The sequence below is a fragment of the Carassius gibelio genome, chromosome B2 (genome assembly GCF_023724105.1).
Source record: "Carassius gibelio isolate Cgi1373 ecotype wild population from Czech Republic chromosome B2, carGib1.2-hapl.c, whole genome shotgun sequence".
In the NCBI taxonomy this organism is placed as follows: domain Eukaryota; kingdom Metazoa; phylum Chordata; class Actinopteri; order Cypriniformes; family Cyprinidae; genus Carassius; species Carassius gibelio.
In genome coordinates this window covers 3,432,044-3,459,791 of record NC_068397.1, presented here as the reverse complement: position 1 = coordinate 3,459,791, position 27,748 = coordinate 3,432,044, and the positions used below count along the sequence as shown (strand labels likewise).

The window sequence follows — 27,748 nt, the reverse complement described above, 5'->3', positions numbered from 1 at the left end:
TATTAATAATCATGGGATAAAAAAAAAAAAGGTTTGTCACAAGAAATTACCTGTTGGCTTGAGAAAGCCTGACTAGGAAGAACGAAGTGGATTTAACAGATTTAGTCATATGGTTTTAAGTTTGAAGACGTTACAAGTTTAAATAAAGTAGCAGTTTTAAAAGACAGCAAATAGGAGCTTTAAAAAACATTATCAAGTATTCACTAAAAAAAAAAAAATCCAAAGTCCATTAGGGCTGCACAATATTGGGAAAAAATTACATTGCGATATTTTATTTTTCTGCGATATATATTGCGATATGAAATCTAATCTAATTTTTTCTTACAAACAAAAATGGGGTGAGCACTTACATTGTCATTTTAAATGATTTAAACAGAGTATTATTTAAATTAGAGTAAATTACATGTTTGTAACTTTAGGATATGGTTTGAATTGTTAACATATTAACTAACATGAACTTACCACGAGCAATACTTTTGTTACTATATTTATTAATCTTTGTTTATCTTAGTTTATAAAAACACACTTGTTCATTGTTTGGTAATGTTACTTCACAGTGCATTAACTATGTTAACAATTACTGTACAACTTTTGATTTCAACAGTGAAGGCTATAGCCTAAATGTTGAAATTAATGTTGTAGAAGTGCAGTTTAGTAATAGTAAATGTTAAATAATGTACTTAAATAGTTTAATAAATAGAACATTATTGTAAAGTGTTACAATTTTTTTTATACACCAATTCAGACGTCTCGTGAGTTCAGTGTTGGACAGGTCAGTTGTTTAAACCATTCATTAAATTGAATCGGTTCAAAGGAATCATTAGTTCGCAAATCAGACGTGTACGGCTGGCAGTTTAGGACATCGAACAAGATTTGACAACACAGAAACCGGTAACACTTTAGAATAAGGTTCCATTAGTTAATGTTAGTTAACTACTTTCGTTAACATGAACTAAGCAAGAACAATCCTTCTACAGCATTTATTTAAGTCTTAGTTCATGTTAATTTCAACATTTACTAATGCATTATTTAAATCAAAAGGGAGAGAGAGCAAGACAGCGCTCGTGTTGTTTGAAGACGGTGAAGGTGAGCGTGCGCAGCCGGGGCTCGCTCTCTCTCTCTCTCTCTCTGTCTCTCTCTCTACTCATTCTTATATGCCCCCTGTTAAACTGACAGGACTTAAAAACACAAACTTTCACTCTATGATGGTTAAGCTGTGCAATTAATCTGCGAATCACATTCGTCAAGGGCCGGGGAGCAGCTGGTCCATACAGTTAATGAATAACGGATCAACTACGACTATATCGCACATCCTGCGATGTGACTATCGTGGATTCCTACATTGCGATATCAATGCTTAAACGACACATCGTGCAGTCCTAGTGTCTATCTATTTGTTTTGTCAATACACATAGTTCCAAATGAAAGCGGAACTGCAGCGTTTCGTTCCTAAATGAATCTTTTTTTAATGAATCTTTTGAGTCAATGATTCCATGATCCATTCATACTTCATTTCTAAATGTATGAATCTTTTAAATGAATTATTCATTCATATTTATTTATCCATGTCATGAAATGTCCAACACTAAAAGCGCAGCACAAAAACACACTCAGCAAGATGTTGTTATCGTCATAAAATAAAAAAATAAACCACTAGAGATATAATTTTTTGTCAATCTCACACACTCCTACTTTCAAGTTGTTCTGAAAACAACAAACTCAGACAGAAACATGAATCTTATTGCTAACAGATCCATGACAAATTAAAACAAAAATCACACAAAAAATCTTTTTAAATCACTTAAAAAAATCTAATTGTTGAATAGGATCATATTCTGAAGCTAAAAAAGTCTGTGAGCATGTGATAGTCCTACCTGTACTACCCAGTTACTGTTGGCAAAGGCCATAATATCCCTCTCTTCCCAGAAGAAAGCAGAGTCCGACCTCTTGATCATCTCAAACTTGCTGAGCAGCTTCATGGCGTACACTTTCTTTGTGGCTTTGTGCCTCACCTACCAAACACAGAGAAAGAGATCATGAACAGGGCTTGGTATTTACTTTACCTTTCACTGGACAACGACATTCAAATAAAGTAAACAGTACAGAATATAACACTCTTAGAACTACTACTGTATTCACACTACGACAGGCAGAGCTTAATTTAATAGAAACTGAAAAGAAATAACGATTCCTTATAAAGAAATATAAAGTAAAGATATGTGAAAACAACATTACTTCTTGCACACTATCTGCACACTTATGGACTGAATGCCTTAATGAATGTTGTTTTGTGAATCACATGCATCTTATTGTTCTATTTGAAAAATCAATAACTATCAATTGATCTTGCACTTTTAGTTTGCTCTCCCAACAGAAATGAACAAATATCTGTCAACATAACAGATTTTGTTGTTAAATAGTGGGCAAATATCAAAGCTAGAGTCATAAATCAGTGATACACAATGATAAATAGTTTGTCAAGATTGAATAAAATGTCTTGGTAATAGCATCCCTTCTCAAGAGCGCTCTTCATGCTAAACAGTGTCACATAGTTTTAGCAATGCATCTATTTAAAAAATGCATAGGTGTAAATTTATGCATTACTAATATTACTAATTGCATGTTTATTCAATGGAATAAAATAACGACCGACTTTGAAAAAAAGAGTATAATGTTTAAAATAATGCTTATAAACCATATATAATTAAGATGTGTAAACAATTAGAAACAAAATAGCATCATCTATGCATGCACAGATTAATACAAAGAACCGAAAACCAATCACAAAGATTGCTTTTTCAGATGCAGTGGGATGGGTAAAACATGTGTTTTTAAAAGTTGAACCTACGGCTTTCTAAATAGATGCCCCTTTAGAAAATGTGATAAATATGCGTTCTGTGTGAACTACATGGTTTCAGTTTTGTTGTTTTCTTTTCCCCAATTTTTTTAATGAGCAACATAAAGCGCCGCTTCAACTAAATAGGTTAAAAAAAGCATTAAAATGCAATGACACCTACATCCTCATCTCATCTTGTGCACCACTGATAAGGCTGTCTGATGCACAACTAAAACTCAAATGCAACTTTTTTGCCTTCGAATGTGGATTTTTATTTTAAATTCAAAGAATTAAAAAAAAAAAAAAAAAAAAAACATTTGACAGCCCTATTAACTAGTTGCTTATTAGCATGCACAATCTAGCATATAGGCTGTTTATTAGTACTTAAAAAGCACATATTAATGCCTTTATCTGCTTGACCATATTCTAGATCCCTTAACCCAACTCTATACCTAAACTTAACAACTACCTTACTAACTATTAATAAGCAGCAAATTAGGAGGTTTTAATGTAAAATATGTAATTATTAGTTAGATAAGAGTTTGATTTGGTCCCAGCACTAGGTGATGTGTATGTGTGTGTGTGTGTGTGTGTGTGTGATCTTGTTTTTGTGTCATATCAGGACACAACTCTGTATAATGACATGGGTATGACACAGGTATTACAAGGAGAGGGTGACTTATGAGAACATAACCCATGTCCCCATTTTTCAAAACACTTATAAATCATACAGAATGAGCTTTTTTGAGAAAGTAAAAATGCACAAAGTTTCCTGTGAGGGTTGGGGTTAGGATAAAAACCATTACGCCTATGGGATGAACACACTTTTCACAAAAACAAACGTGTGTGTGTGTGTATGTATAATATATATATATATATATGGAACAAATGGAAGTAACGCAGCATAAATGACAACAATACTCCATACACTTACCAGCTGTACTTCTCCAAATGCCCCTCGTCCTATGACCTTTTCCACTTCATAGTCCTCTGCTTTCATACGAAGCTTCCGGATTTTGCTGATTGTGTCCTTATCTAGAAACAAACAAACAAACAAAAAAAACATATGCACAATATCACCCTTAGTGTGCTTGGTTTAATAAGATGCACTTTATGAGAGAGACTCAATCCTGTAACTACATGCAGTTGTCAACAGACTGTGTGAACCTAGTCTTAGACACCCTCGCTGAGAGAGACACCCGATTAGATGAAGGTGTGCACCACTGAGGGAACGGATGACATTCAGCCAGATTTGGTCTTCGCTGATCAAGAGAGATTCTTTTCTTACTTGAACGAGTCACACTTGTCACCAGTATGAACAGATGGCGGGGGGGCCTCCAGATTCAACAGATTTACAAATACAACAGAGAAACAATATGATCTGGATCACATTCATCGGGTAAAGAGAAGCCAGCAATTGAACAGAGTCTCAGTTATGAAGAAATCCCACAGTATTCACACAAACATTAGAGAAGGATTTATGGCTATTTGCTATGCTGGACAGTTTGCAAAACATTTCGGGGAAAGAAAACAGTTGTATTTCAGGACATGGAGGACTAGACTGGTGCCAAGTTGCAAATCAGTCATATCTGGATATTCTTTAGCATTTTACTGTTAAATAACTTGCTATTTAAGTATTTGATCAGATGAACAGTAATTTTACATAAACACAAAGACACTGATCCTCAGGTTATTTTTTTAATGATTAGTTTTGGCAATAATGCAGCGAACAGGTCAATTGCACGCTTGCCCGTGTGTGTATCTGCATGTGTGAGACTAAATGCATTTTGCAAAATTAACTTAAACCGTTGGTTATGGCTTGTAAACAGAGGGGAGAAAACATGTCAAAAAAGATCAATGCATGTGAATCAAGCGTTGACCTGCTCCTGTCTAGGAAAGAAAATATTGCTTGCTTCTGTTTCTGGCAAACTTTCAGATGCATAAAACTGTTTTAGATACTGAAAATACTATGTTTATTGCTTGAGAAAGTTTTTTAATAATTAAATTCCAAATAAAAGTACTTAAAAAAACTAATTGTTCAATAACATCTTTTAAAATGTAATCAAATAGGTGGGTTTCCTAAATTAATGGACACAGACGTTTTGATGCACTGATTTACAAAAATCAAACGTAACTCTAGGATTATTTATTTGCTTTCTGTTTTAATGCCCTCACACTTGCAAACTGCAAATTAAGGAGGAAAACATCCAATTGCATGCCGTTTAAGAAATACATTGAAATAAAATGATATGCATCCATTGAGAGAATATAACGTGAGTCTCCACCATGCAGTGCCATGTTTGTTAAGTGAATACTTGGCGACAAAACAGTGTCTGGCTGAAAGTACTGACCCAAAACCAATCCCCATTCACAGCAAAGCAGTTTGAAACTCTTTAGACTCGCGCCAGACACAATACTTACATCTATTTAAGAAGTTATCGATGCTTTTGTTTTTCCTCAGGGCTGGAAAATCAAGGTCATAAACCAGAGCATCCAGACTGTCCTGGAAATAAGAAAAAACAAAACACAAATGTTACTTCAATGAAGTCTGAATTTTGTATTTTCTGAACAGTACTTGTGCTACATGTCATCATTTTTACATACTAGGAAACAAATATTCTTGCACGGTCAGCAAAAAATGCACAATTTGTCTATGCCAGTATCAAATTTTCATGCTGCAATTAATTGCTAATGCTTTTATAATGGTACACAGAATTGTCAGGATACTGAAATTTAGTTGCATAATACAGAATAACAGGTTAATAACCGAATACTTAAATACAATAAGGCAATACACTCAAAAACCAAATCTACAAAAGGTAAACATTTTACACAGATTAAAGTGCAAAATAATTATAAATCACTTTACAATAAGATCTCATCAGTTAACCTTAGTTAATGCATTAACATGCACAATGAGCAATGGCTACATCTAGAAAAAAGTAATCTGCACAATCATACATTGACCGATTGTTCAAAAACAACACGTGCGGTATCATTTTAAGTTGTGCTGAAATGCTGTATATTACTATTTTTCACAGTCATTAATGCTCCATACCCCATACTGTCAATCGCCAATGCACATGTATTAAAAAGAAAGAACTGAAATGTAAACGTGAACAGAAAGCCACCAGTTAGACAGAGTAGGAGAAGCAAACAGACTTCTCTTTCCTGGTTTATCATTGTTTTAACAATGCACAAGCCCACAATGAGTGGCACTGACTTTGTAAGATTGTAAGTGAACCTGAAGGAATATGTTAAAACAATAAAAAGTCATGTAGCCTGAATTGAGGCTGAGGGTCTGAGCACACGCCACACTTGATTTAAGAGATCCTGGATTACAGTAGATTAAGATAAAGCCTGTTGATGTCACTTATGCCACGAATAACCTGCTTCCATCGGTCTGCAGTTTCTTAACTGGGAACAGTTGATGGGCATTTATATACACATTAGTCAAAAGTCTTTTTATTGTTTTATTGCCTTTTTTGTGGACGGAAAGTGGCAGTGCAACACGGGAACACGTCTAACATGTTCGCTCACCTCTGTGACAACCATTCAGTCCAATTCAGAGAGATGAAGGTAAGTTTATTACACTTAGTCTCATTTCTGTGTTGAACACCGCATAAAAACTATTATTTGAATGAAAAGATGCCACAGTTACACAGACTATTTTCATTTGCATGTAATGTAAGCTTGCTTGTTTTTACTGTAGTTTAAGAGTAAGCTAGAGCTCCACTAGGCTAGCTATGCTAAAAGTTAAATCTAAAAGTAAACGGAGTAATTAAAAATGACGTTGTTCCAGAAAAATTATTTGGTAACACTTTAGTATAGGGTCCAGTTCACACTAATAAGTAGTTGCTTATTAGCATGTCTATTATTAACATATTGGCTGTTTATTAGTGCTTATAAAGTACATATAATGCATGACATCCATAATCCTACCCAATACCCTAAATTTAACAACTACCTTATAAACTATTAATAAGCAGCAAATAAGGAGTTAATTGAGGCAAAAGTCATAGTTATTGGTTAGTTAATAGTGAGAATTGGACCCTAAAATAAAGTGTGACCAATTATTTTAATTATACGTTGATGGAATGCATTTAAGTCGTACACTGTCACAAAGTGCGAGTCATCTTGCCTTTTATAAATAGTTTAAGCTAGCTATAATAGTTAACACTGGCTTGGCTTGTTATTCAGACAATAATAATAATATTAATATGAATTTTAGTACAAGTGTTGTACAGACAAGTTACTATGCATCATGAACGCCCATTTAAATGTCAAGACATGTCAAAATGTCAGTTTTATAAAGTAATGTTTTTCCTGTCTTTCTCTATTTACAGAGTAGCCATGCATCTTTCAGTTCTGGTTCATCTTCAGCTGAAGCCATTGTTCAGTCAAAGATGCGTTCCACCGTCAGGCTTCATCTCACCGGGCCACAGAAATCAATCATGCCATAGCATATTATATTGCCAAGACATGACACCAATTCACACTGTAGCAAAACCAGGATTTGAGAAGGAATACCCAGAAGATACCAGGAATGGGTTGAAGATGTTTACTGTAGACACTTTATAGTTCTTTTAACGTATTTAAAAGCAGTTTACAAAAGCTGTTCTTTTGCAGTTTGCACTTTATTATGTTTGATACAATTGCTCACTTTGTGCATCATTACTGGGTGTTGTTTTCTTTATACTTATTTGTATTTTAATGTTTGAGGTACTCTTTATTACTTAAAATAATTAAAGGTGTTATTAAAAAGGACAACACTGAAGTTGATTTATATTTTCAACCTTTATTTCTCATATAATTGTATACTGTGACAAAACCTTAATCAAGTAATCACAGCATGGAAATCTGATACCGTCACATGCCTACTGTGGAATATTACAATTTAAAGTAACTTTTGTATTTAAATGTATTTTAGAATGCAACATTTCTGTGATGTAAAGCTGAAATATTCCGAAAACTCTATTTTCAAGATTTTTTAATTTTAATAAACTTTACAGAACTTTATTTGCCAAACCACATGTAACTGTGTCTACTCAGACAAGTTTTATAAATTGCAAAAGAACCTCCTAACCCAACTTTTATTAATTTAGTTTCTCAGATTGTAGGGTTCAATGTAGGGCTTTTCAAATTGCAAGAAGAATAATTTCAGATTTGCTGTGCTTATTTGTGGGGCTAAGCAATTTGACCAACATTGTGATTATATATAAATATGGCTATTAAAATAATAACAATATTAAATTATGATTATTAAAAAAAATCTAAAAATATATATAAAATACAGAAATGTATACTATTAAAATAATATTTGTGTTTTATATTACATTATCTTTTTTTTTTTTAAACTTTCAAATTTTCTGTTCGGACAGAAAACCACAGGTATCTCTTAAAGGGATAGTTCATCCAAAAAGAAAATTCTGCCATCATTTACTCACCCTCAAGTTGTTTTAAACCCGTAAGACTTAATATCTCTTGTTGAACACAAAAGGAGATATTTTGAAGCATGCATTCAAAGTATTTTTTCCCACACTATTTAAGTCAATAAGGTTACCAACATTCTTCAAAATATCATCTTTTGTGTTCACCAGCTGGAAGTCAGTCATACATGCAGTATTTGGAACAGCTTGATGGCGAGTAAATGAAAGAATTTTCAGTTTTGGGTAACCTATCCCTTTAAAGCTTCGCTTCTGTTGATAAGTCAAAGCATATAGTATTGGATAGAGTTTGTGCGGAGCAGCATTTACTGTGGACCGATCTGCAAACACCTCCCACAGTGTCACGCTTCATTCTGAAACACACAGCGCAAGTATTTCTTTAACTAAATTCCAGCCTTTGTGATTGGATAAATCACACTAAGCCATACCGTGATTTAGTTTTATTTCAGTTAGATTACAGCAATGTCTTGTTTTTGCATTCTAAGCTATAGATTCTGTGTTGTTGTTGTTCGCCGTAGTTTAGAAATCTCCTCGTATTAACAGCGGTCATTAAAACGGTAGCACGAACAATTCAGTGGTTCATTCAATTGTAGATAAAAACAGGATATGCAGATGCACTTTTTTCAAGCAGTAATGCATCACGTGATTTCGCAACATCTACGCAATGAGACGCGCAAAGTGCAATGGATTTACCATTCAATGTTTGTTAAAGGTTATTTTTTGTAATAATATTTTTATTTTTAAATTCACACAACAACAAAAACAAGTAAACATTTTGAGTCTTGAAAATATAATTGTTCAAATCGATCATTTTCCCAACTTTCCAAACCCTGTGCGAACTCTGAGATAATATCAAACCTCCCCATTCAGTAATGTATGTTTGCATAACATCCTGCCACAGAGAATTCTGGACGGCCACAGTCACATTCCACAGCAGGACTGTACACGTCAGAGAGCTATTTTAAGAATGTAGCCGAACAAGCTCCCAACAAAGTGGAGGAAAAAACAGCTAAGACCAGTCAGAAAGTGAACAGGGCTTTATTTCTAATTAACACCATTCGAAAGCGATTGAGACTTTACTTAAAGTCTGAAAAAAAGGAACAGAAAATAGTAGGTCTTTAAAGAGCACAGAGGAAAAGTTTCTAAAAACTGTCTAAAATCCATGTCCAAACGTCTCTAGAAACCTCAGCAATTTCAGATTTGACTAGTGTTGTCAAAATTACCCAAACACTGAAACTGTAATACAACTCACTCAATTCTTCACCCAATTGAAAGTGGCTGTTGTCAAAGCATCCCATGTGTACGTGTAATCAAGTTTACCTAATCTTGAAAAGTGCTGATTACAGCATCATATTTATTTATATTTACTCCCATCGCATCCGTTGCTTGCAATACAGCACTCAGCACATGAAGGCAACGGCCACTCAGAGGAGTTTAAATGAGTCAGTGAGCAGAAGAAATCTGCTCAAAATGCTTTTGTTCAGCATGAGCTCACTGATTGAGTTACCCTTCCATGCATCCAGCTTTAAAACCAATAAAATGTAGACAGAATGTGAATAAGGGATTCATTATTTGTAGAGTAAGCTGCATTGATTATAACAGGAGTTTTAGAAAAAGTTCAGAACTCTATGAGCTCACAAAAAAGAAACACATTGTTGCTTTTTTGAAGGAAAATGATTAAAGGGATAGTGCACCCAAAAATGACAGTTCTGTAATAATTTACTCACTTAAGTACAGTCTTATTTTTTTGCAGAACACAAGATAAAATATTTAGAAGAATGTTGGTAACCAATTATTTCCGGTTCCCATTGACTTCCATTGTATGCACACAAAAAATGGGGGGGTTAATGGGGTTTGGTTACCAAGAAAATAAGAGAAAAACGTTTTGGAATGACATGAAAGAGAGCTAATAGAATTTTTCATTTCTGGATGGACTTCTCCTTAAAATGCCATCCTTCCACTACCAAAAAAAATAAAAATAAATAGATAAAATTAACATTGTTGTTTCCAGCAAACAGCAACAGAAGCATAATAGATCTAAATGTAAATGGACAATTCTTATTTAATTTCTCATTTAATATTGCAGTAGTATGGAAGTATTTATCTGTGCACTTTAAGTTTCTGTATTTTTGGATGTTTCTGTGTGTGATGTAATCTCTGAATGTGCAAGTGACCTTCTTATGTGTGTGAATTAATTCAGAACTGTGATTAAACTGACCGCAACTACTAGTGCATTCAAGAGTTTCCCTTTCAATGCTCACATTTCAGCAAAATTGGAATCAAGCATTAAAGGACGGTACAAAAAAGTAAAACGAAAATAATATAAAGTACAGCAGTTAAGCTTGATCTCCATACAAATGTTAATTACTTGAATGTGTTAAACTGTTAAACTTAAAAACCTTTATGGAAGCCAATGTTGCAATTAAATGAAAGCTACCCATCTGCACGGCCAATGTTTATTTAACCTCTACCTATTGGTTTATGTTGCAAAAATGCACTTTATTCACACACAGTTTAACGACACAGAGACCTGCCAAGATTGTGCAACTTGTTCAAATTGCTCTATTAAAATTAACTAACAATGCAATAGAAATCTTCAACATTTTTCTCTCAACCCAATTGCATTATTTTCAATTGAGAGGAATTGGTAAAAACTGATTTTGTACAAACTAATAATTTTATGTTGGGATAACATGAATGGCTTTTGTAGACATCCAGTCCAACAGGCCATTGGATCTGTATAGTTCCTTATTAAAGTTATTAACCTGATAACTGTCACTCACGTTTTTGAAGATAGACTTGAATGTGCATGATACAAACCTAAATTTTTATATTTCTCGACTGAAAACATTTTGTAACATGATTTTGATGTGCCATTTACATGGTAATGCAATGTCTGATTTTAAAATGGGTTTTAAAGGATGAATTTTGAGATTTTATGTTTTCAAGTGATATATAACTTCTGATGATTTCTAAAATGTGATAGAGAAAAAGGCAACGAGGAAGTCTTTTTTTTAAACAAAGGTCAAAGCTCCTTTTGTAATGTAGATTTCTGAGGGTGCACTCTTGTCATAAATTCATCTATTACTTTTCCTACATAATTTTTAACAAAAAATATTGGTATAATATATATTTGGGAGTCTTAGACCTTTCCAACGATATATAGTTTGTCAAGATTAGATTAGATTTGATTGTAATATAGTATAGTCAACGTAGGCGTCCCGTATACGAGACGGGGTGACATTTAACAGGTTAAAGTATTGTTTATATTGTGCTGCTGTAGTATTTATTTAAGTTTCTGGCACAAGCTCTGGAAGTCTGTAGCGCCCCCTTGAACAACACCTGAATGCATAGATTACATATTTCATGCATACTTGCATTCATTCAGTTCTCACTTGCATACTTGCACTTCACACATTTATTGAACTGAACCAAAAAAAAAAGGTTCAGTCAGGGGCTACAGTGCTCCTAGTAAAAAGAGTTAGTCTGGAGCTCTGCAATGCTTTTGTGATCCCTGAGGAGAGTTTTCAGGAAGGTCTTTTTTACATGCTAATCACTCCTAATTTACTTGTATACTTATGCACATTTCTTGAATAAGGTCCAGTCCTTTTAGAGCAGAATTAGAATTTCTCTCATATTTCATAAAGTTTGCGTCACTGACTGTAAAATATGGATTGTATGAAGCGCCACATAGATAAAGGTAACCCAATTTGCATGTATATGTAGTAAACCCCAAAAACTCAGTTCCCATTGAGCCAAACACATTTTCACATCACAGTCAACAGGAAGTCACACATTTTAGATTTTGTACATGTGTATGTGGTGAGCTTCCTAGGGAGGAGTATTTAAAAAAAAAAACTGCTCCTCTAAGACACCAAACTTGGTGAACGTGCTGCCAAAACACTAAAGGCGCCAAAATGTCAGTGATTTATCACTTTTTATTCATTTATTTTTTTGGTTGGAAAATAATAGCCTGGTAATACCAGACTCTGCCACTTCACTTTGCTTCGTAGACAGAGTCTGGAATGGCATAATAGAGAAGTGTTTTCTCTCTCGCTAGGGGGCGCTTGTCTGAAGTTTAAAATCATTGGTTACCCGTAAGCCAATCAGATACGTTTAGTTATGACGTAAGTTATGCGCCTGTACAGCCGCATCGAAGCACAGACATCATGCATTGAACTCAAATCTATGATTGAACTTCCACTGTAAACCTGTTGTAAACACATGATGATGCGAGCGAAATACCGGAGTGAACATGGCTGTAAACGACTTTTGCAGATTATGCGAAGTTAATCTACGCATACAAGGTACAATCACGGCCTCTAAACTTATTTTTGACAGAGTGAAACAAGAAAATGTTTGTAGCCAACTCTCAAATTTAGGATTAGATCTTTTAAACACAGCTCTTTGTTCCTCACGAGTTTGTCGGAAATGCTTCAACGTAATTTCAAGATTACATCATGACATCGGAATATTTAAGGACTGGAAAAGAAAGGAGACACTGGCCTGTCAAAAGGTAACGTTAACCAGTTCGAGCTCGACCGATAAAAGAGACCGAGAAGAGAGTCCCTCCTTCTGACAAGTGCAGTTCTCCATAACAGAGCGAATTGCATACCGTGTCTCGTTTCCCATTTCCGCGGTCGTTTCGGTTTTCGATTTCTCTAACCTACAATGTAAAACTCGGCGCTTAGCATCTACGTCACGGCTCTCAGCACGCCCTCTGTTCGTTGATTGGCCCGGCTGTTTCCAGACCGGTGGCAAACAGAAAGCTCTGACGCTGTATCAGACTGAGTACAGAAGCGAAATGAAATTGAGCGGAAGTAGGAAGTCTGACGTAGAAGAAGTTACTATTGTGTATGTGTGTTTGAAACATTATCTAAAGCACTGGGTTATTATTGATATTAATTAGATCAATAAGCTTGCGTTTAATTAGATTTGGTGATTATGTGTTATGTGGGTGATACTTTTTCTGAGAACCACTGTTCTAGATTACTCTTGAGGGATAAAAGTATAAAATATTTTCAGATATTTATATTTTCAGACATGATCCAGTGCTTTTGATGCTCCTCGTCTGTAATTCCTTTGGACAGAAGCATCTGCTAAATGACTGAATATAAGCGCATCCTTAAATCGGATCAAAGCCCATTTAAATACATCCTTAAACTCTTTCCACCTTCTTTTACATACACTTACATCGTCATCGCATCTCGTGTGCCACTGATAAGGCTGTCTGATGCACACCTAAAATTCAAATGCAGCTTTTTTGCATTCAAATCTGCTTTTTATTTTAAACTCAACGAATATTAGAAAGTATAATTTTATTTTGACAGCCCTATGATATATTAACGTGTATACATTTTTTCAAACATTATTAGAGGGAGCTCTAAAAAAGTTTTTTTTAAATGTTCATCTGTCTGAAAAAAACCCATGCAGTGACTGATTTCATTCTAAACATTTGAATGTATTGTCATCATGTCAACTAAATTTATGCTCAAAACTAATCAAAATCCTAATAGCATCTGGGGAGTAACAAACACTTGAGTTTCAAATATTTTAGCAAAAATCCAATATTGGGCATTACTAACTATGAAGTAAAATAATTTATATATCCATTATGAAATACTGATTTGAATTTAACATTCATTTTAAAGTTGCCATCTGTAATGTTTGGCAAAAAAAATCAAGTCATACTCCACATTCCATACCAGATGGGGGCAGTATGCCTCAATAAAGTGAATTGGTCTACTCTAGAGTAACAAACGAGAAACGGCATAGTCTCTATGCTCTGCCCCTACTTTCACAACAACACTACAGCCATAGCCGAAGCCTAACTGTGCGTTCACACCGCCGGCGTCTAGAGCTTCAAAAATCGCTCTTGCCACTCTGCTCACGACGCTGCAGAAAGATTTGTGAGCGCTCAGACGCTCTAACGTAGATCGAATGCTTATTTTGTATTTAAAGCGGCCGCAAAGCAAACAAGCTTGTTGATCTCATGCAGACTAACCACAAGGAGTTATAACCTCATTAAATATTGTTGTGGACGAAATATTAGGATCATTTACTTAAAATGAACAATCTCAGACACCTTGGTCCATGTATCACTTTTAATTAATTTTTTTATGTCCCTGTAGGCAAACAGGGACACATCATAGATTAATACAAACGCTATACAGCAATAATCAACCTGTCCTTTATTCTGATTGGAAACTAATGTGCCAACTCTCAAGCATTCACCGTGAGACACATGCAATTGACTCTTTTCACACGCTTTCACGCCACACATCAATTTTTTCACGCACAGAAAAACCACGAAGCAAAGAGGACACGGAGTCCAACAGATTAGACAGAGCAGGTTAGTTATGATATATAGGGCTGTGCAAAAAATCGAATGTGATTTTCATGCACCTCTCATCAGTAAAGACGCTCCTGTAATTTGAAGTATATCTCCAGCATGTGCGTTCAGATCAGGGATTGCCAGGTTTTCACAACAAATCCTGCCCAGTTGCTTCTTAAAACTAGTCCAAAACTAGCCCAATCGCGTTTCCGGGAGGTTCCCCGATAAAAATTGCTTCCCGGGGTTAAAATATAAATTTTTGGGAAGGGTTTCCCTGGTAAAATTAGCATTTTAGGGGCTAAATATCACGTTATTGGTATTGGGATTGCTTCAAACCGCGGACATGAAAAACAACCGCAGACTTGGCAACACTGGTTCAGGTGGAGTGGCAGTTACTGCACAGAGCCTTAGTCTACCGACAACTAACACAAAATCGCTTTCAAAATCGACAAAGAATCGCCTGCGATTTTAACATCGATGTTGTGTAGATTGTCAGTGAATTACGGCTGTGTAGTAAATGCCAACCAGTGTTGCCAAGTCTGTGGTGGTTGTTTTTTATGTCCGCTGGTCACAGCGACCCCAATACAAATAACGTGATATTTAGCCCCTAAAATGCGAATTATACCAAGGTAACCCTGCTAAAAAACGTATATTTTAACCCTGGGAAGCAATGTTTTATCGGGGAACCTTCTGGAAGCGAGATTGGGCTAGTTTTGAGAAGCAACTGGGCAGGATTTGTTGTGAAAACCTGGCAATCCTGATCTGAACACACGTGCTGGAGATATACTTCTAATTACAGGAGCGTCTTTACTGATGAGATGTACACGAGTAAAGACATGCACAGCCCTATATAATAAAATATAAGGTTAAGTTATAGCTAGCTAATTATCAAACGCAGCTACGGTTAGCCATCGCTAACATTAGCACGTTTATCCAACAGCCTTCGATACATTTCTATGTTATAACTTCCCGAAAACAAATACACAAACATATAAAACAAACTTCTAGCGAAATACTAACAGCATCTAACTTGCAAGTTCGGAGTAGAACCTCATTTCTTTCAGGTCCATCAGTTGTCTCCAGCGATTAAAAGCAGTGCCGATGTTTACTCTGGTATTCTTATCGGATTTGATTTGTGATTCCGAGCGCGATTGTTTCCCTGTAGCGGGTGTTGGTCTCTTGCCAAGGGCTTCAGCTATCCTTCCGCTCTCTTCCCTGAACTGAAAGTAGTGGGCTGTACTTTACACATGATTGACATCAGGTTCAGGTACGCCCTGCGAGTTATTCGTGTATTGCAGGTTGGCTGGTGGTTATGTTGCCCGCATACCGCCTCACATGGCCGAAACTGGTATTACGACACCTGTCGGGCCGGGGCTAGTAATGCTAATGCTAATTAAGGTTGATATCTCTGCAGCACTATAACTTGACATTTTTTTTATGACATCATCGCCCTTATTTCTTCTCATTCTTTTGATGCGTGTAGGTCATGTTATGGATATTTTTACCTCAATTTTTGCATATTGCACCTTTAAAGTGTAGCTGTATTACAGTAATCTCGGTCTTCATGCACACATTATTATTTTATCTCAAGCATGTATTTGTGGAAACCACTAATGATTTGAAATGAATGAAACTGAAATAAAACGAACTGGATCAGAAGCCACTGCGGTGTCCTCCTCCTCCACTCCACAGCTCACCACGTCCTTCCTCAGAGAACAGAGAACTAATCGGTGCTAAAACAAGGGCTTTCATGGCCTTTAAGGCGGAAGATGTGCCAAACACTGTTGTGATGGTGTGCCAGAAGAGATCCTGCATGTCCAAGCAGATGAGGAACACGGGGACACCGAAGGAAGGAACCGAGACCAGTTATTAACGGATAAAGCCCTGCCACCCACCAACAAACAGTTACAGTAATGCATAGCAGCAAAAACTCTGACATGGTTAGGGATGGCCGATTTTCTTGAGATTTTATCATTTTGCCACCATTTATATATTTTTTTTATGTTATTTCTGAACATACAGAATATGTTTAAGACCAGTTTGTACAATATGTGCTTTCATATTTCATGCATCTTCTCTCCAAAGATATTTAACAAGTGAATTTGTTTTATATTTACAGTGCAGCATTCACTCTGGATGCTAAACAGAATGGAGCCACCATTCACAAGACAATGTAAAAGCCTAGTCTGAAAGTGGATGATAAAAGATTTTGAAACAATCTTTTCATAAGAATAGAAAGAAACTATTTCGCTTCACCTACCTGCCATAAAAATCACGTCTAAACTGCTTCAACGGTCTGAATGCAGGGCATGGATTAGCTGTGCTTCGCTGCACACGTGCTGGTGACAGCATCACAGCGGAGACCGTTTCTCCTCATGCATTCTTATGCAATCCTTGTACTCATTCAGCGGCATCGTCCGATGAAGTTCAGGTCAAATACTCAAGAAGAGAAGGACAGAGGACACTTGAAATTACCCGGATGTGTTTTGGATGCATCGAATACAGACTTGATAGCACCTTAAGAGTTCATTCTCTCACGGTAGTCTGGCAAGACCGGTCTCCACAAGAATCCAAGACTGTTCTTTGCTTTCTTGGAATTAAGAAACTGCCTTACCCCCCTCTCAAGCACCTACAAGAACCAACAAAACCTCAGAAGGGAGTTTCTATAGTAATTACGTGACATAAAGCATGAGAAAGCCCGGAAGTCTTTACTCTGTTAACACAACCTCAGGGCGAGGAAACAAATCTGCTAGTGAGAGATGCAAAGGAAGTGCCACGCTTTGTCATTTCGATTTCAATATACAAACTGTTTTAGATTAATATTACAACCTGATTACCAACCTTTTCTATACAAAAGTGTTTATATGAATCATTATAACAGAATGACACCACCATGTAAGGCTTGAACAGAGTTTTCCAGAAGTGACACATGGGACAACTAAACCACTAATGCAGATCTGGTGTGTGGTGAAGGCCTGGTCTAAGCAGTACTTGTTGAGCATCTAGTCGTCCACTTTTCTGAAACAGGAGCTGGTTGCATAAAGATAGCCATTATGTTATGACTGTGTCTTAAAGTCATCTTTTATTAATCCTCAAGCTTTTCCAAAACTGTGGGAGTTTTTTTTCTTCTGTAGAGTACTAAAGAAGATATTTTGAAAAATGTTGGTAACAAAGAGTTGACGGCAGCCATTGAATTGTTCTCCATGGAAGTCAATTTGATTTCCAACATTCTAAAAAAAAAAAAAACATTTTCCCTCAATTTCCCTGAAACCTTTTACACATTCAAAATATTGCGTGCACAAAAATGCTAAATATATTAATAAAATTAAATTTGATAACAGTTACGAATGCTTATATTAACTTGTTAACCAAAAGTAAGAATTTCGACGATTAATCAGTTAAATATAGTAAGCAATTTGAAACTTTGCTGCAAATGTTAAAAATATGCTACATGTATAAAACAAAAATAAATTGGTGTTTTTGAGTTGCATAGAAGTCGCATTTTATTATTACATTCAGAACAGGGATGTTCATTTCAATTATTTTTCCTAAACGACAACCTACGCTCGTTAACAGATTATTAAGCGTTAAACGACAAGATAATTTTTTATTAGAATTGAATTAAATTAGAAAGGATCAGTGTCTGTGACCTGTTAAAAATACTAACATTTGTTTCCCGGGGATTCATTTTACAAGCACAAGAAAACAGCATTCACATCCACATCACGCACCTGCAGCGTTTCTGCGAGTAGAGAAAAACGTAATAAAGCTAGGCTATGTATAGCTAATAAATAGGCCTATACGAGAAATTAGGGATGTCCAGATCCAATCACGGGATCGTAAATCTGGGCCGATCACGTGGTTTCAGACTTGATCGGAATCGGACGTTACCTCCCGATAAAAGTTAAAAACACTCCTGCAGTGTGCGTTTCATTCATACTCGACACCAGAGGGCGCTCTCGCGCAGAAAGTCACATCAGGAAATTCCTAATATGGACAAAAGCATCCAGCTATCGCTGTATGAAAACAGTTATTTTCACAGAAAAACAGAAACTTTTGGAAAATCGAAGATATTAATATACGATAACGACAATATATGTTTTTTCAATTCATCTCCAGTAGGTGATACATAAATTATATGAACAATGCAGTGCTAATTGACATAGCATTTATTACAGTATAGAAACTATTCTGACTTATGTGATAAACAGTGTTTGTAGTACATAAACAAATCATTATTATTTGTTATCGTCCAGCAGTTATAGATTTCTAAGCCAACTAAAAGCTAGAAATTAGAGAAAAATTTAAGTTGCTATAATACAGTCTGAAGTTTTTGAACAGTAAGATTGTTAATGTTGTTTAAAGAAGTCTCTTCTGTTGACCAAGCCTGCATTTATTTGATCCAAAGTACAGCAAAACAGTACAATTTTTAAATATTTTTACTAGCCTGTTTAAAATAGCCGTTTTCTATTTGAATATATTTCAAAATGTTATTTATTGAACATCCTGGATCATTTTTTTTCACTGTTATTTATTCTTTTTTTATATATTATAGAAGTATCGGATCGGGACTTGGTATCGGTAGATACTCAAAAATCAAATGACTTGGACTCGAGGGCAAAAAACCTGACCGGGACATCCCTACAAGAAATATATTTTTACTTGAATAACAACTTAAGAAAATGCACGAAAAGCGCAAAGTTTTGGTTCATTTTTGTCCTGAACGAAAGGAAACAGACGGCAGAAAGCGGCATCCTATTTTTCTTTAGGCTTATTTTACACACAAATTAGTTTTTATTGTGAATGTACGCAAATAAAGGCCAACCGTTTACATTATCTTCATGACTAAAAGGAGAAGTTGCTACGACTGCTAAGTGACTGCGGTTGCGCCGCATAAACGCACAAAGTTAAGCTTTGCTACCTTGACAATGCAGGTTCATTATAATAAAATACAGTCAGTGAAACATATGAAAAACACACTGCTCAGTTTAAATATGTAATAAAATCTGTGCTGTAGTGTTAAGTGTTATCACTGTACCGCCATGATGCTATGCAAAACATTTAGTTTTACGTGGATATTGAAACGAGTGAACTAGGTTATAATAAACATTAATTTGGCATTTGTGTCAAATGAGAGACCCAACGTTGGTTTCAGTTTTGTTTTAGCCTAAATTAATTCATTTTGGCTTGTCGTTTATGTTGCTGTAACTTCTTATAGACTGATTTTAACAGTGAAGTAGTATGGAAAAAAAAGTTTTGTATATAGCCTTTAACTGATGCAGATGCTCATCATTTATGTTTTAAGAAAAAGTCATTAAATTAAGTCAACTATTGAGTATTTATATACTCATTTTTGCAGAAACACGCTCAAGACATCCAATGGTCCATTTACTTAGCAATTCATACTATGTTTATTTTCCCAAATGACTTAAACTGAGTCTGGGATCAATTCCTGCTTTTCATAATTCTCAAACTGCAAATCTGTACCTCAAACCACAAGAATATGCATGGGCCATAAAGCACTGCACTGTAACACACATACACTCCCTGTGGGTCCAAGACAAGAGGTTTATTGATTAGCAAGTGATTTTATTAAGAGCTGTGTCGGGCGGCCACAGGATGATGGAGCGAGGGCTGAGTAAAGACTCCATTCACTGATCAACCACTGCTTCTGAAGGGCAAAACAACACTCTCGTCCCCAAAGATCATTACCATTCATCCTCAGCCTAAGCTCACACAAAACACACAAACCAGTTTTGACAACTGGCCACATAAACACATTCAGTTATGTTAAATGAATAAAAAAAAAGAAAACAGCTGGGAGAAAAAAGGATGCCTATCCTTTTACGAGATCAGATACGAGATCAAAACATCCATAAAACTGCAGCACAGGCCAGTCCATCTCTTTCAAGTCAAGAATATAGGTATGGAAGTCAATGGCTGCCATCACCTGTTTGGTTACCTGCATTTTTCAAAAAGACGAGAATGTGTAACTCATCACTATTTTCATTTTTGGGAGAACTATCACTTTATGCATTTCTTTTTTGTGTTTCTATGGGAAAATGCAGGGCATGCAAGACAGCACACTACATTCATATTCCATGCACACGTGTTTGTCTGTATACAGTATGCATCATCAATAAAGTGATGCATTGAATATCAACAAAGAATATCATTTACATACGGAGCGTCAATTCTTTGCGGTATGCAATTGTGAGAGAAAACCAGATTATTCTCAGCCAAGAGACGGAGAGTCTGGCATCTACACACTATAGTTTACAGTATATCAAATATACTGTACATCAACAGGAATATACACCAACACGGAGTGTGAAACCCTCAAACGCTCAGGCCTGCCCTCACTAACATTCACAAATGGTTACTTTTTCTATAATTTAGGGCAAGTTTCGTGTCCATTCATGATAGTTACATTTTTTCCAAAACTTTTCTTCAGAAACAACATATTTTAATTATTAAAATCCCAAATATATATTTTGTGCATACATTTGGTTTCAGTTTGTTTGAAATTGTCATCATGTCCCTTAAATTACAGTTTTTTTGCTATTTTCTAATCAAGTTCAAAACCATGAATATTAAATGTTAGTCAATCTTATCTAAATAAAAATTTTCTCTGCAATCTAAATATCTTAAAAGAATACAATGATTTTAAATTAACTTTTCTTTATAATGATCTTTTCTTTTATATTTATTATATTTTCTTTATAATTTATATTTTTTTTTATATTTCATTTCACTCACATCCACAATTTTTTTTTTTGTCAACTATAATACAAATCAAACTGGTTTATCGTAAGAACCGTATCTGAATTTTTTTATACATTTGATCTAGTCATTATCTTTAGTAACTGCCCATCCACTTTGTTGGGTAGATTGTAATAGTTTGCAATATTTTTATGATTTTAATTCAAGTAAACGTTATAATTAGAGGTTAAACCTGATCAGGCCTGTCATTAAAGTGAAATTGTCTCAGAGTTTGTCAGTAACAGCTGACCAGCAGGAACACATTTTTATTTGTAATATCAATATGGTGTTTAATAATTAAGTTAGTTGTTTTATCGAGAAAGCATTATGTTTTTACACTTCTTTCCCGATGTGAAATGCAAATCTAAATTATGAATGACTCATTGTTTGAAATAGGTTTAAAATCACCAACATCTGAAATCACATTTTCAAAAGTAGTTTGGGTGCCACAAAATCTGAATTAGGTCAGTGTGCGGTGAGAAATGTCATTTCTGACACATTCCTCCAGGAATGTAAAGTCAGAGGAAAATATAACATAAGCTGGAAACAGTGATGCCGGTCGCCCAGAGCCGCCCCATGGCAGAGGAAAGAATCAGCCCCAGCGCACCACAAGAAACGCTCATGAGCTTCCCAAGCACAAAGTGGCTTTGATCGGCCAGTTGCCCTGAGGTGCATGCAGATCTAGACTCTAGACTCATCAGACATGTCGTATCTCGAACCCTGGCTGTAATAGGAAGTATTAGAGGTGGATATGGGGACAGGTGAGGCCATACACATGGAAGAGACGGGTAAGAACAGGCCAGAGGTGAAAGCTTCAGATCAACAAAACAAAAGTTCCTCTACTATTACTATTGGCTCTTTGTGAGAGCAAACACAAGGCTTAGGTCTTTACAAATGCTGTGTGTAACTGAAAGGCATTTCATTTTATTTATAACGTGCAATTTAATTCACAGCAATTATAAAGTGATCTTTTATAAAAGCCATAGATACTGCATTACCATTTATTCACTGCTAGGAGTTTGTGGTTGGAATAATACACAGTTAAAGGGACAGTTCTCAAAAAAAAAAAAAAAAAAATTAATTAACTATCTTTTCATTTACACAACCTTAAGTTGTTCCAAACTTGTAAGAGTTTCTTTCTTCTGTTGAACACGGGTGAAGACATTTTGAAGAATGTATTTTATGTATGTATTATGTACGTTTCAATAAAATCTGTCACCAAATGTTTTAATTACAGCCATACTTTAAATGTTTATATTTCAAAGGCATATTGGAGTATAAATATTATTCTGTTATTAAAAGGGTGACGAAAACTGCCTTGTGCAAAAATCAAAAAAAAAAAAAAAAAAAACAGTTTTAAAAATGCTAGTGATGCACAAAAAGGATTTCTTTATTTTTATTTTATTTCGATGCTTCACTACCAGGAAGACCAGTGACTATTTTTAATGGACTTTCCATTAGGACAATATTTTCCCTTGCATGCGTGTGTCCACCAATCTGCAATGCTGAACACATAGTAATGTTTGTCAGAGGAAGAATATCTTAAAACGACTGTAGAATGATTATAGATGACTATTGTTCACCCTCATCACGTGTGCAGTTCATTTATGGGAGCTGAAGAAACTTAAAGCGCTCTAAACCCATCCACCTGCAACACCTGACTGTTTAATTAATGCAGAAATAGAGTAGAAGATGATTGGCCTTGTTTGCAGAGAACATAAACGTTTTGAACAAACATATATAGATTATGCAACCGCTTTAAATACTACATCACCACATTACATGACTACAACATAATGAGCTACACTGACTGAGGCGCTATAGACCACATTTTGCCTTGAAGCAATTCATTTTCTTTCCAAGATTCTCCTGTAGAAGAATTCATCGCCTTTTTTTTGTGTGTGCCCATCTGTCAGACTCATCTGAAGAATCAAATATTATTTGTTCACCAAATAAGTGTGGAGGACAGCTTTCTCTGAATGCATGCGAGACGATTCCACACGTCTAAAATTAAACTGAATAGTTTTAGTAGTATCCTGATCACATGGTTTGCCAGAGGTGCAATATTTGCTCAAGATTAGTTGGTATTACAGCTGTAAGTTATTTCATATTGTCTCTCTCAAGCACACACACAAAGAGTCATGTGAAGACTGCTCCATTTCATGCCTCGAGAAGATTTGAACTTTCTTGACTTTCTTCTTGTTTGTCTCTAAAAATGGTATGGTATGCATTTGAAATTATTTATCAGTGTTTTAAGACACTCATTAAAACAGTTGATATATAAAAAAGACAATGAGACCAGGGAGCACATTTTCTAGCCACACATCTTCAGCGTAAAAATAAAATAAAACCTCACAATCCAAGTGGAAATTAAATGTTTTTAAAATGTAGTTAATGACACAACATCCATGCATGAAGCAACATTTGGAAAAACCCAAAAGGCATCAACATCTAGGCCTTTTTGAGTTATTAATTCAAGTGAATCGGTTTTATTATCTCTACCTTCTCTCAAACAGTAAATGTGCTTTTGATGCCCACCTCAGTTCATGTGGCACTGATCATCTCTTCCGATTTACTACTAGATATAGAACAAAAATAAACATGAATGAACATCAGAAGCTATGCGGAAAGATACACTACAACTTGTATGCAATATAATAAATAAAAAATATGCATCATGGAATTGGGCAATCAGTGCTTCAACTGTGGAAAAACGTCAATAAAACAAATAAACCATGTTAAATAATGTCACGGTTGCCTCACGAAAGCAATTCAGTGTTCATATTTCTGTAATTAGCTTGAAATCAACTCTATAGAGTATTGATTATTAACTAATCTTTTTGAAAATAAATAAGAAGTAAATCATTTCGTTGCGTTGCTATTAGCAGGAAAGTGGCTAAACTGATATGCAAACCAGTCTGTAGTATGCAAAAAATTGTGTTAATATGGCTAATTTATTGTTTTCTTATGGCGCTAGATTGATGAGCACATCAACAACTTAATGTAGCGCACACTTTTATTTCACTAAGTTTTTTTTTTTTTTCATTCTATTGAACAGTTTTGCTGTCAAAACTTTGCAGCATGAAAAATACAACTTTTGCCTGAGAGGGTTATATACAGAAACTGAGCAAAGAGTTCTCTCTTTATAGTAAATGCTCACTGCGTGAAAACTGTCTATTGATCTGCACAATTAATCTTTTAATTAGCCTACATCATGTTAAAATAAGATGACTCTTCTGACTTAAAAGCTTCTGATTGGCCACTGCATTTACGCTCAAGAAACATGTTTGTGATTGGCTGGTAACGTTTTTTAAAATGTAAGTATCAACTTGATACCAAAGTCCAGGTTCTTACAACACTAGATCAGTGAGTTATATTTCACGAATGAATCAAGTGCAAGCTGTTACTGATTCAACAGATTCAATGTGAAGAATCAGCTCGTTAACAGATTGAACACTGCTCTTATGTCTCAGAGAGGGCGGAGATGTATAAAGGTCTAAATAATGACAGTGATGAAGACTATGATACCATACTTTAATATGGTAATATGGTATTGAATTTTAAAGAGAGTGTTTAAATTTCCCAACACCGCTGCTTTAACCCTTTGAGGCTGAGATTTATTTTGATAACATCTCAATATAAATGCAAAATTTTGTTTACCAAAATATTATGCGATTTCATGATGTGTTTTCTCTTATTTAATATGTATAAGTAGCCTCTTTTCTTTCCGATCACACCAAGGATATTTTGTCGACAGATCTGTCACTGAGGCGCTACCTTTGCTCCTTATTTAGCCTGAAATGGTGCATGCTGGTACATTTTGAATTGTGTCTAAAAAGTAACGTTACTAAATACTTATTTATTGAAGAAAAAAAATATTAACATTTGCAATCGTGAGAATATTCAACTAAACAGTTCCCTTGGTGTTACGCTCATTTGTTTTGAAGTCTCTCACAGAGACACAGACCTTGATAGCAGAAATACACTGATTATCAATCACTGTTTACACTGAATGGAATAAAATCAGATCAATCATTCTTTCGTTTTGGTGTTTGTGGGTTATTTTATTTTTTTTGTCAACTAAGATTTATTCAGGCTATTTGTTGGGTCAAGCAAATAAAAATATGAATATTTTAGCGTTAATGTGACCAAAAAACCCATCTTCACCGCAAGACTTTTTAAGGACACGAGGACACCATGCATGTTGCATAGTGTATGCAAAATTTGTAAATGTAAATGGAGATGTAAAGATAATTTTAGTGGAGCGGGAATGCTGTACTGATAAATCAAAAGCCAAAACCAGAACTATCTGTTTTATAGTTACGTACAGAAAACCAAACAGGGTTACGAATGGTCGTAGTAACCAAAGTACACGTCCATCCATGTCTATACATAAATACTGTCTAATTCAATGCATTAATGCAAAATCCTGTGACCTGCATTTATTACAGATGTTGTCAAAGACAAAAGACGTTACAGGAAGTGCCACTATTAATAACTAAAGCTCTCAGTCAGAATGGTTTTCAATGCAAAGTGAGATTTACTATAACTGAAACAACAACACAATCTGTGTGCATGTGTGCACAACAGACATAGAAGTACAAAGAGCTCAAATTCTTGAAAAAAGCAATGCTCAAATGTATGAAATTGCTGAAATAATTCATAAAATCAGTTGCACAAACTGCACATTTCACCTCAGTGCAAACTGCATGTAAACACACGGTGCAAAGGCAGATGAAAAGTTAAAAATCTGAGCATGGGTGGTGTGGCCTAGCGGTTAAAGACCCTGCTGGTTACCAAAAGTTGTAGATTCAACCCTGCGATGAACTATCAAGAAACATATAAAGCTGTAATGTACTGCAAACTGAAACTTTATTTTTAATTAACAATTATTAATTGGTTGTAAAAATGCATAAGGGTCTAGGGAACATAGAGAAAGTTTAAATCCAGCAACTCTCACAAAGTGTGACTTGTACTGAAGTGATTACAAGCTGGCAATGCATTACATGACCAACATCATGAAGCCTCGCTTATGATAACTTACTGCACGATGGTCGTGTTTTATATTAGTTTGTGCTGACCTCATTCTATACCATTTCCATTAACACAACGTTATGTGCACCATAAAGCAGACACACTCACCAGCAGACAGTCTGTGTTGATCTCTGATCGGGGATCCTTCAGCATGGCATCGATCTTCTCGAAGCGAGCTGTCAAACTTTCTCCAGCAGACATGTTCATAACTGATCAGACTGATTTGATTCAGACGTGTGCGAGTTACGGGCTAAGATTAGCAAATTAACTCGCTAACTTCCTCTGCCCTCACTTAGCGAGGAGCACTAGTTTGAACAAAGCACCGTTTTGTGTCTTATTGCCTTAATATCACTCTCGTTGAATCGTGTGTAACACCGAGAGATGACAAAAAGCCACATTTTCGAAACAAACCATCAACAGGACGAGGAGTGGGATTAGTCCATGACAACTTGGCAAACACGAACAGCAGCGGCGACAGATTACACCGCGCTAAGCTAATTTAGCTTCGGGAGATATGAAGGGAAAGGGCTCTTTTAAAACATAAGCAATTCACGCGAAAAGAAGCGATAAAACAAATGCTGCAGAGTTAGCATGCGGTCGTGAGATGAAGTGAAGTTTCTCCAGGCCTCGGAGCATAAAAGCTCGCCAGGCCGAGCGAGTCTGACAGCTGCAGAGTGAGAAGTGGCGGAAAAACAAACTTCGCCTCACGAATTTCGATGAGTTAAAACAAGACCCTGGTTAAAACGATCCTTTACGAATCCCGCTGTGATAAATCTCTCTTAGTCCGCATGCCGGCTTTTACTTTTCCAACAAGTATGTAATCCACGATGCTCTGAGTGTGCGGTTAAATCGAGCTTTAACGATGCTCCTAGTCAAATTTTTTAAAAATTAAATAAATAAAAATACAAAAAAAATACTGGGTGCCCGATTTTCTCCCTCTGCCTGTCCAACATGTCCGCCTTCCTGTTGAAACACCCCAGAGTCAACTTCGAAACTGCTCCAACTGCGCATGCGCAGAGCTATCTCTCTCTCTCTCTCTCTCTCTCTCTCTCTCTCTCTCTCTCTCTCTCTCTCTCTCTCAACGTTAGAGACAGTCGTTTTAGCAGCAGCAGTTAGCTATTTAAAATAATATATTTAAAAAAAAATCTAAGCTGAATTTTCAGCATCATTACTCCAGTCTTCAGTGTCATGTGATCTTTAGTAAATCATTCTAATTTGCTGTTTTAAGAAAATATTTTATTTTTATTATTATCAATTTATTTATTTTTTTAATTCTTTGACATATAGAAACATTCAGCATTTGTTTGATTGTCTGAAATAAAAAGCTTTTGTAAC

At 35.5% G+C, this 27,748-nt stretch overlaps 1 protein-coding gene across 2 annotated transcripts in view; it reads right to left on the bottom strand.

Annotated features, from left to right (window-relative positions):
• Window positions 1-27,464, bottom strand: part of LOC127951065 (rho-associated protein kinase 1-like) — a 52,147-nt gene extending 24,683 nt beyond the window's left edge. Inside the window, exons 1-4 of one of the 2 annotated variants that reach the window (XM_052548699.1) lie at window positions 26,522-27,464; window positions 5,258-5,339; window positions 3,771-3,871; window positions 1,875-2,012 (exon numbers count right to left, since the gene is read on the bottom strand). In XM_052548699.1, coding sequence (XP_052404659.1) covers window positions 1,875-2,012; window positions 3,771-3,871; window positions 5,258-5,339; window positions 26,522-26,620 — 420 coding nt within the window. In that variant the 5' untranslated portion in view covers window positions 26,621-27,464. The remainder of the gene's footprint in view (window positions 1-1,874; window positions 2,013-3,770; window positions 3,872-5,257; window positions 5,340-26,521) is intronic. The other variant, XM_052548698.1, reaches the window with a different exon arrangement.
• Between the last annotated feature and the right edge of the window lie 284 nt (window positions 27,465-27,748).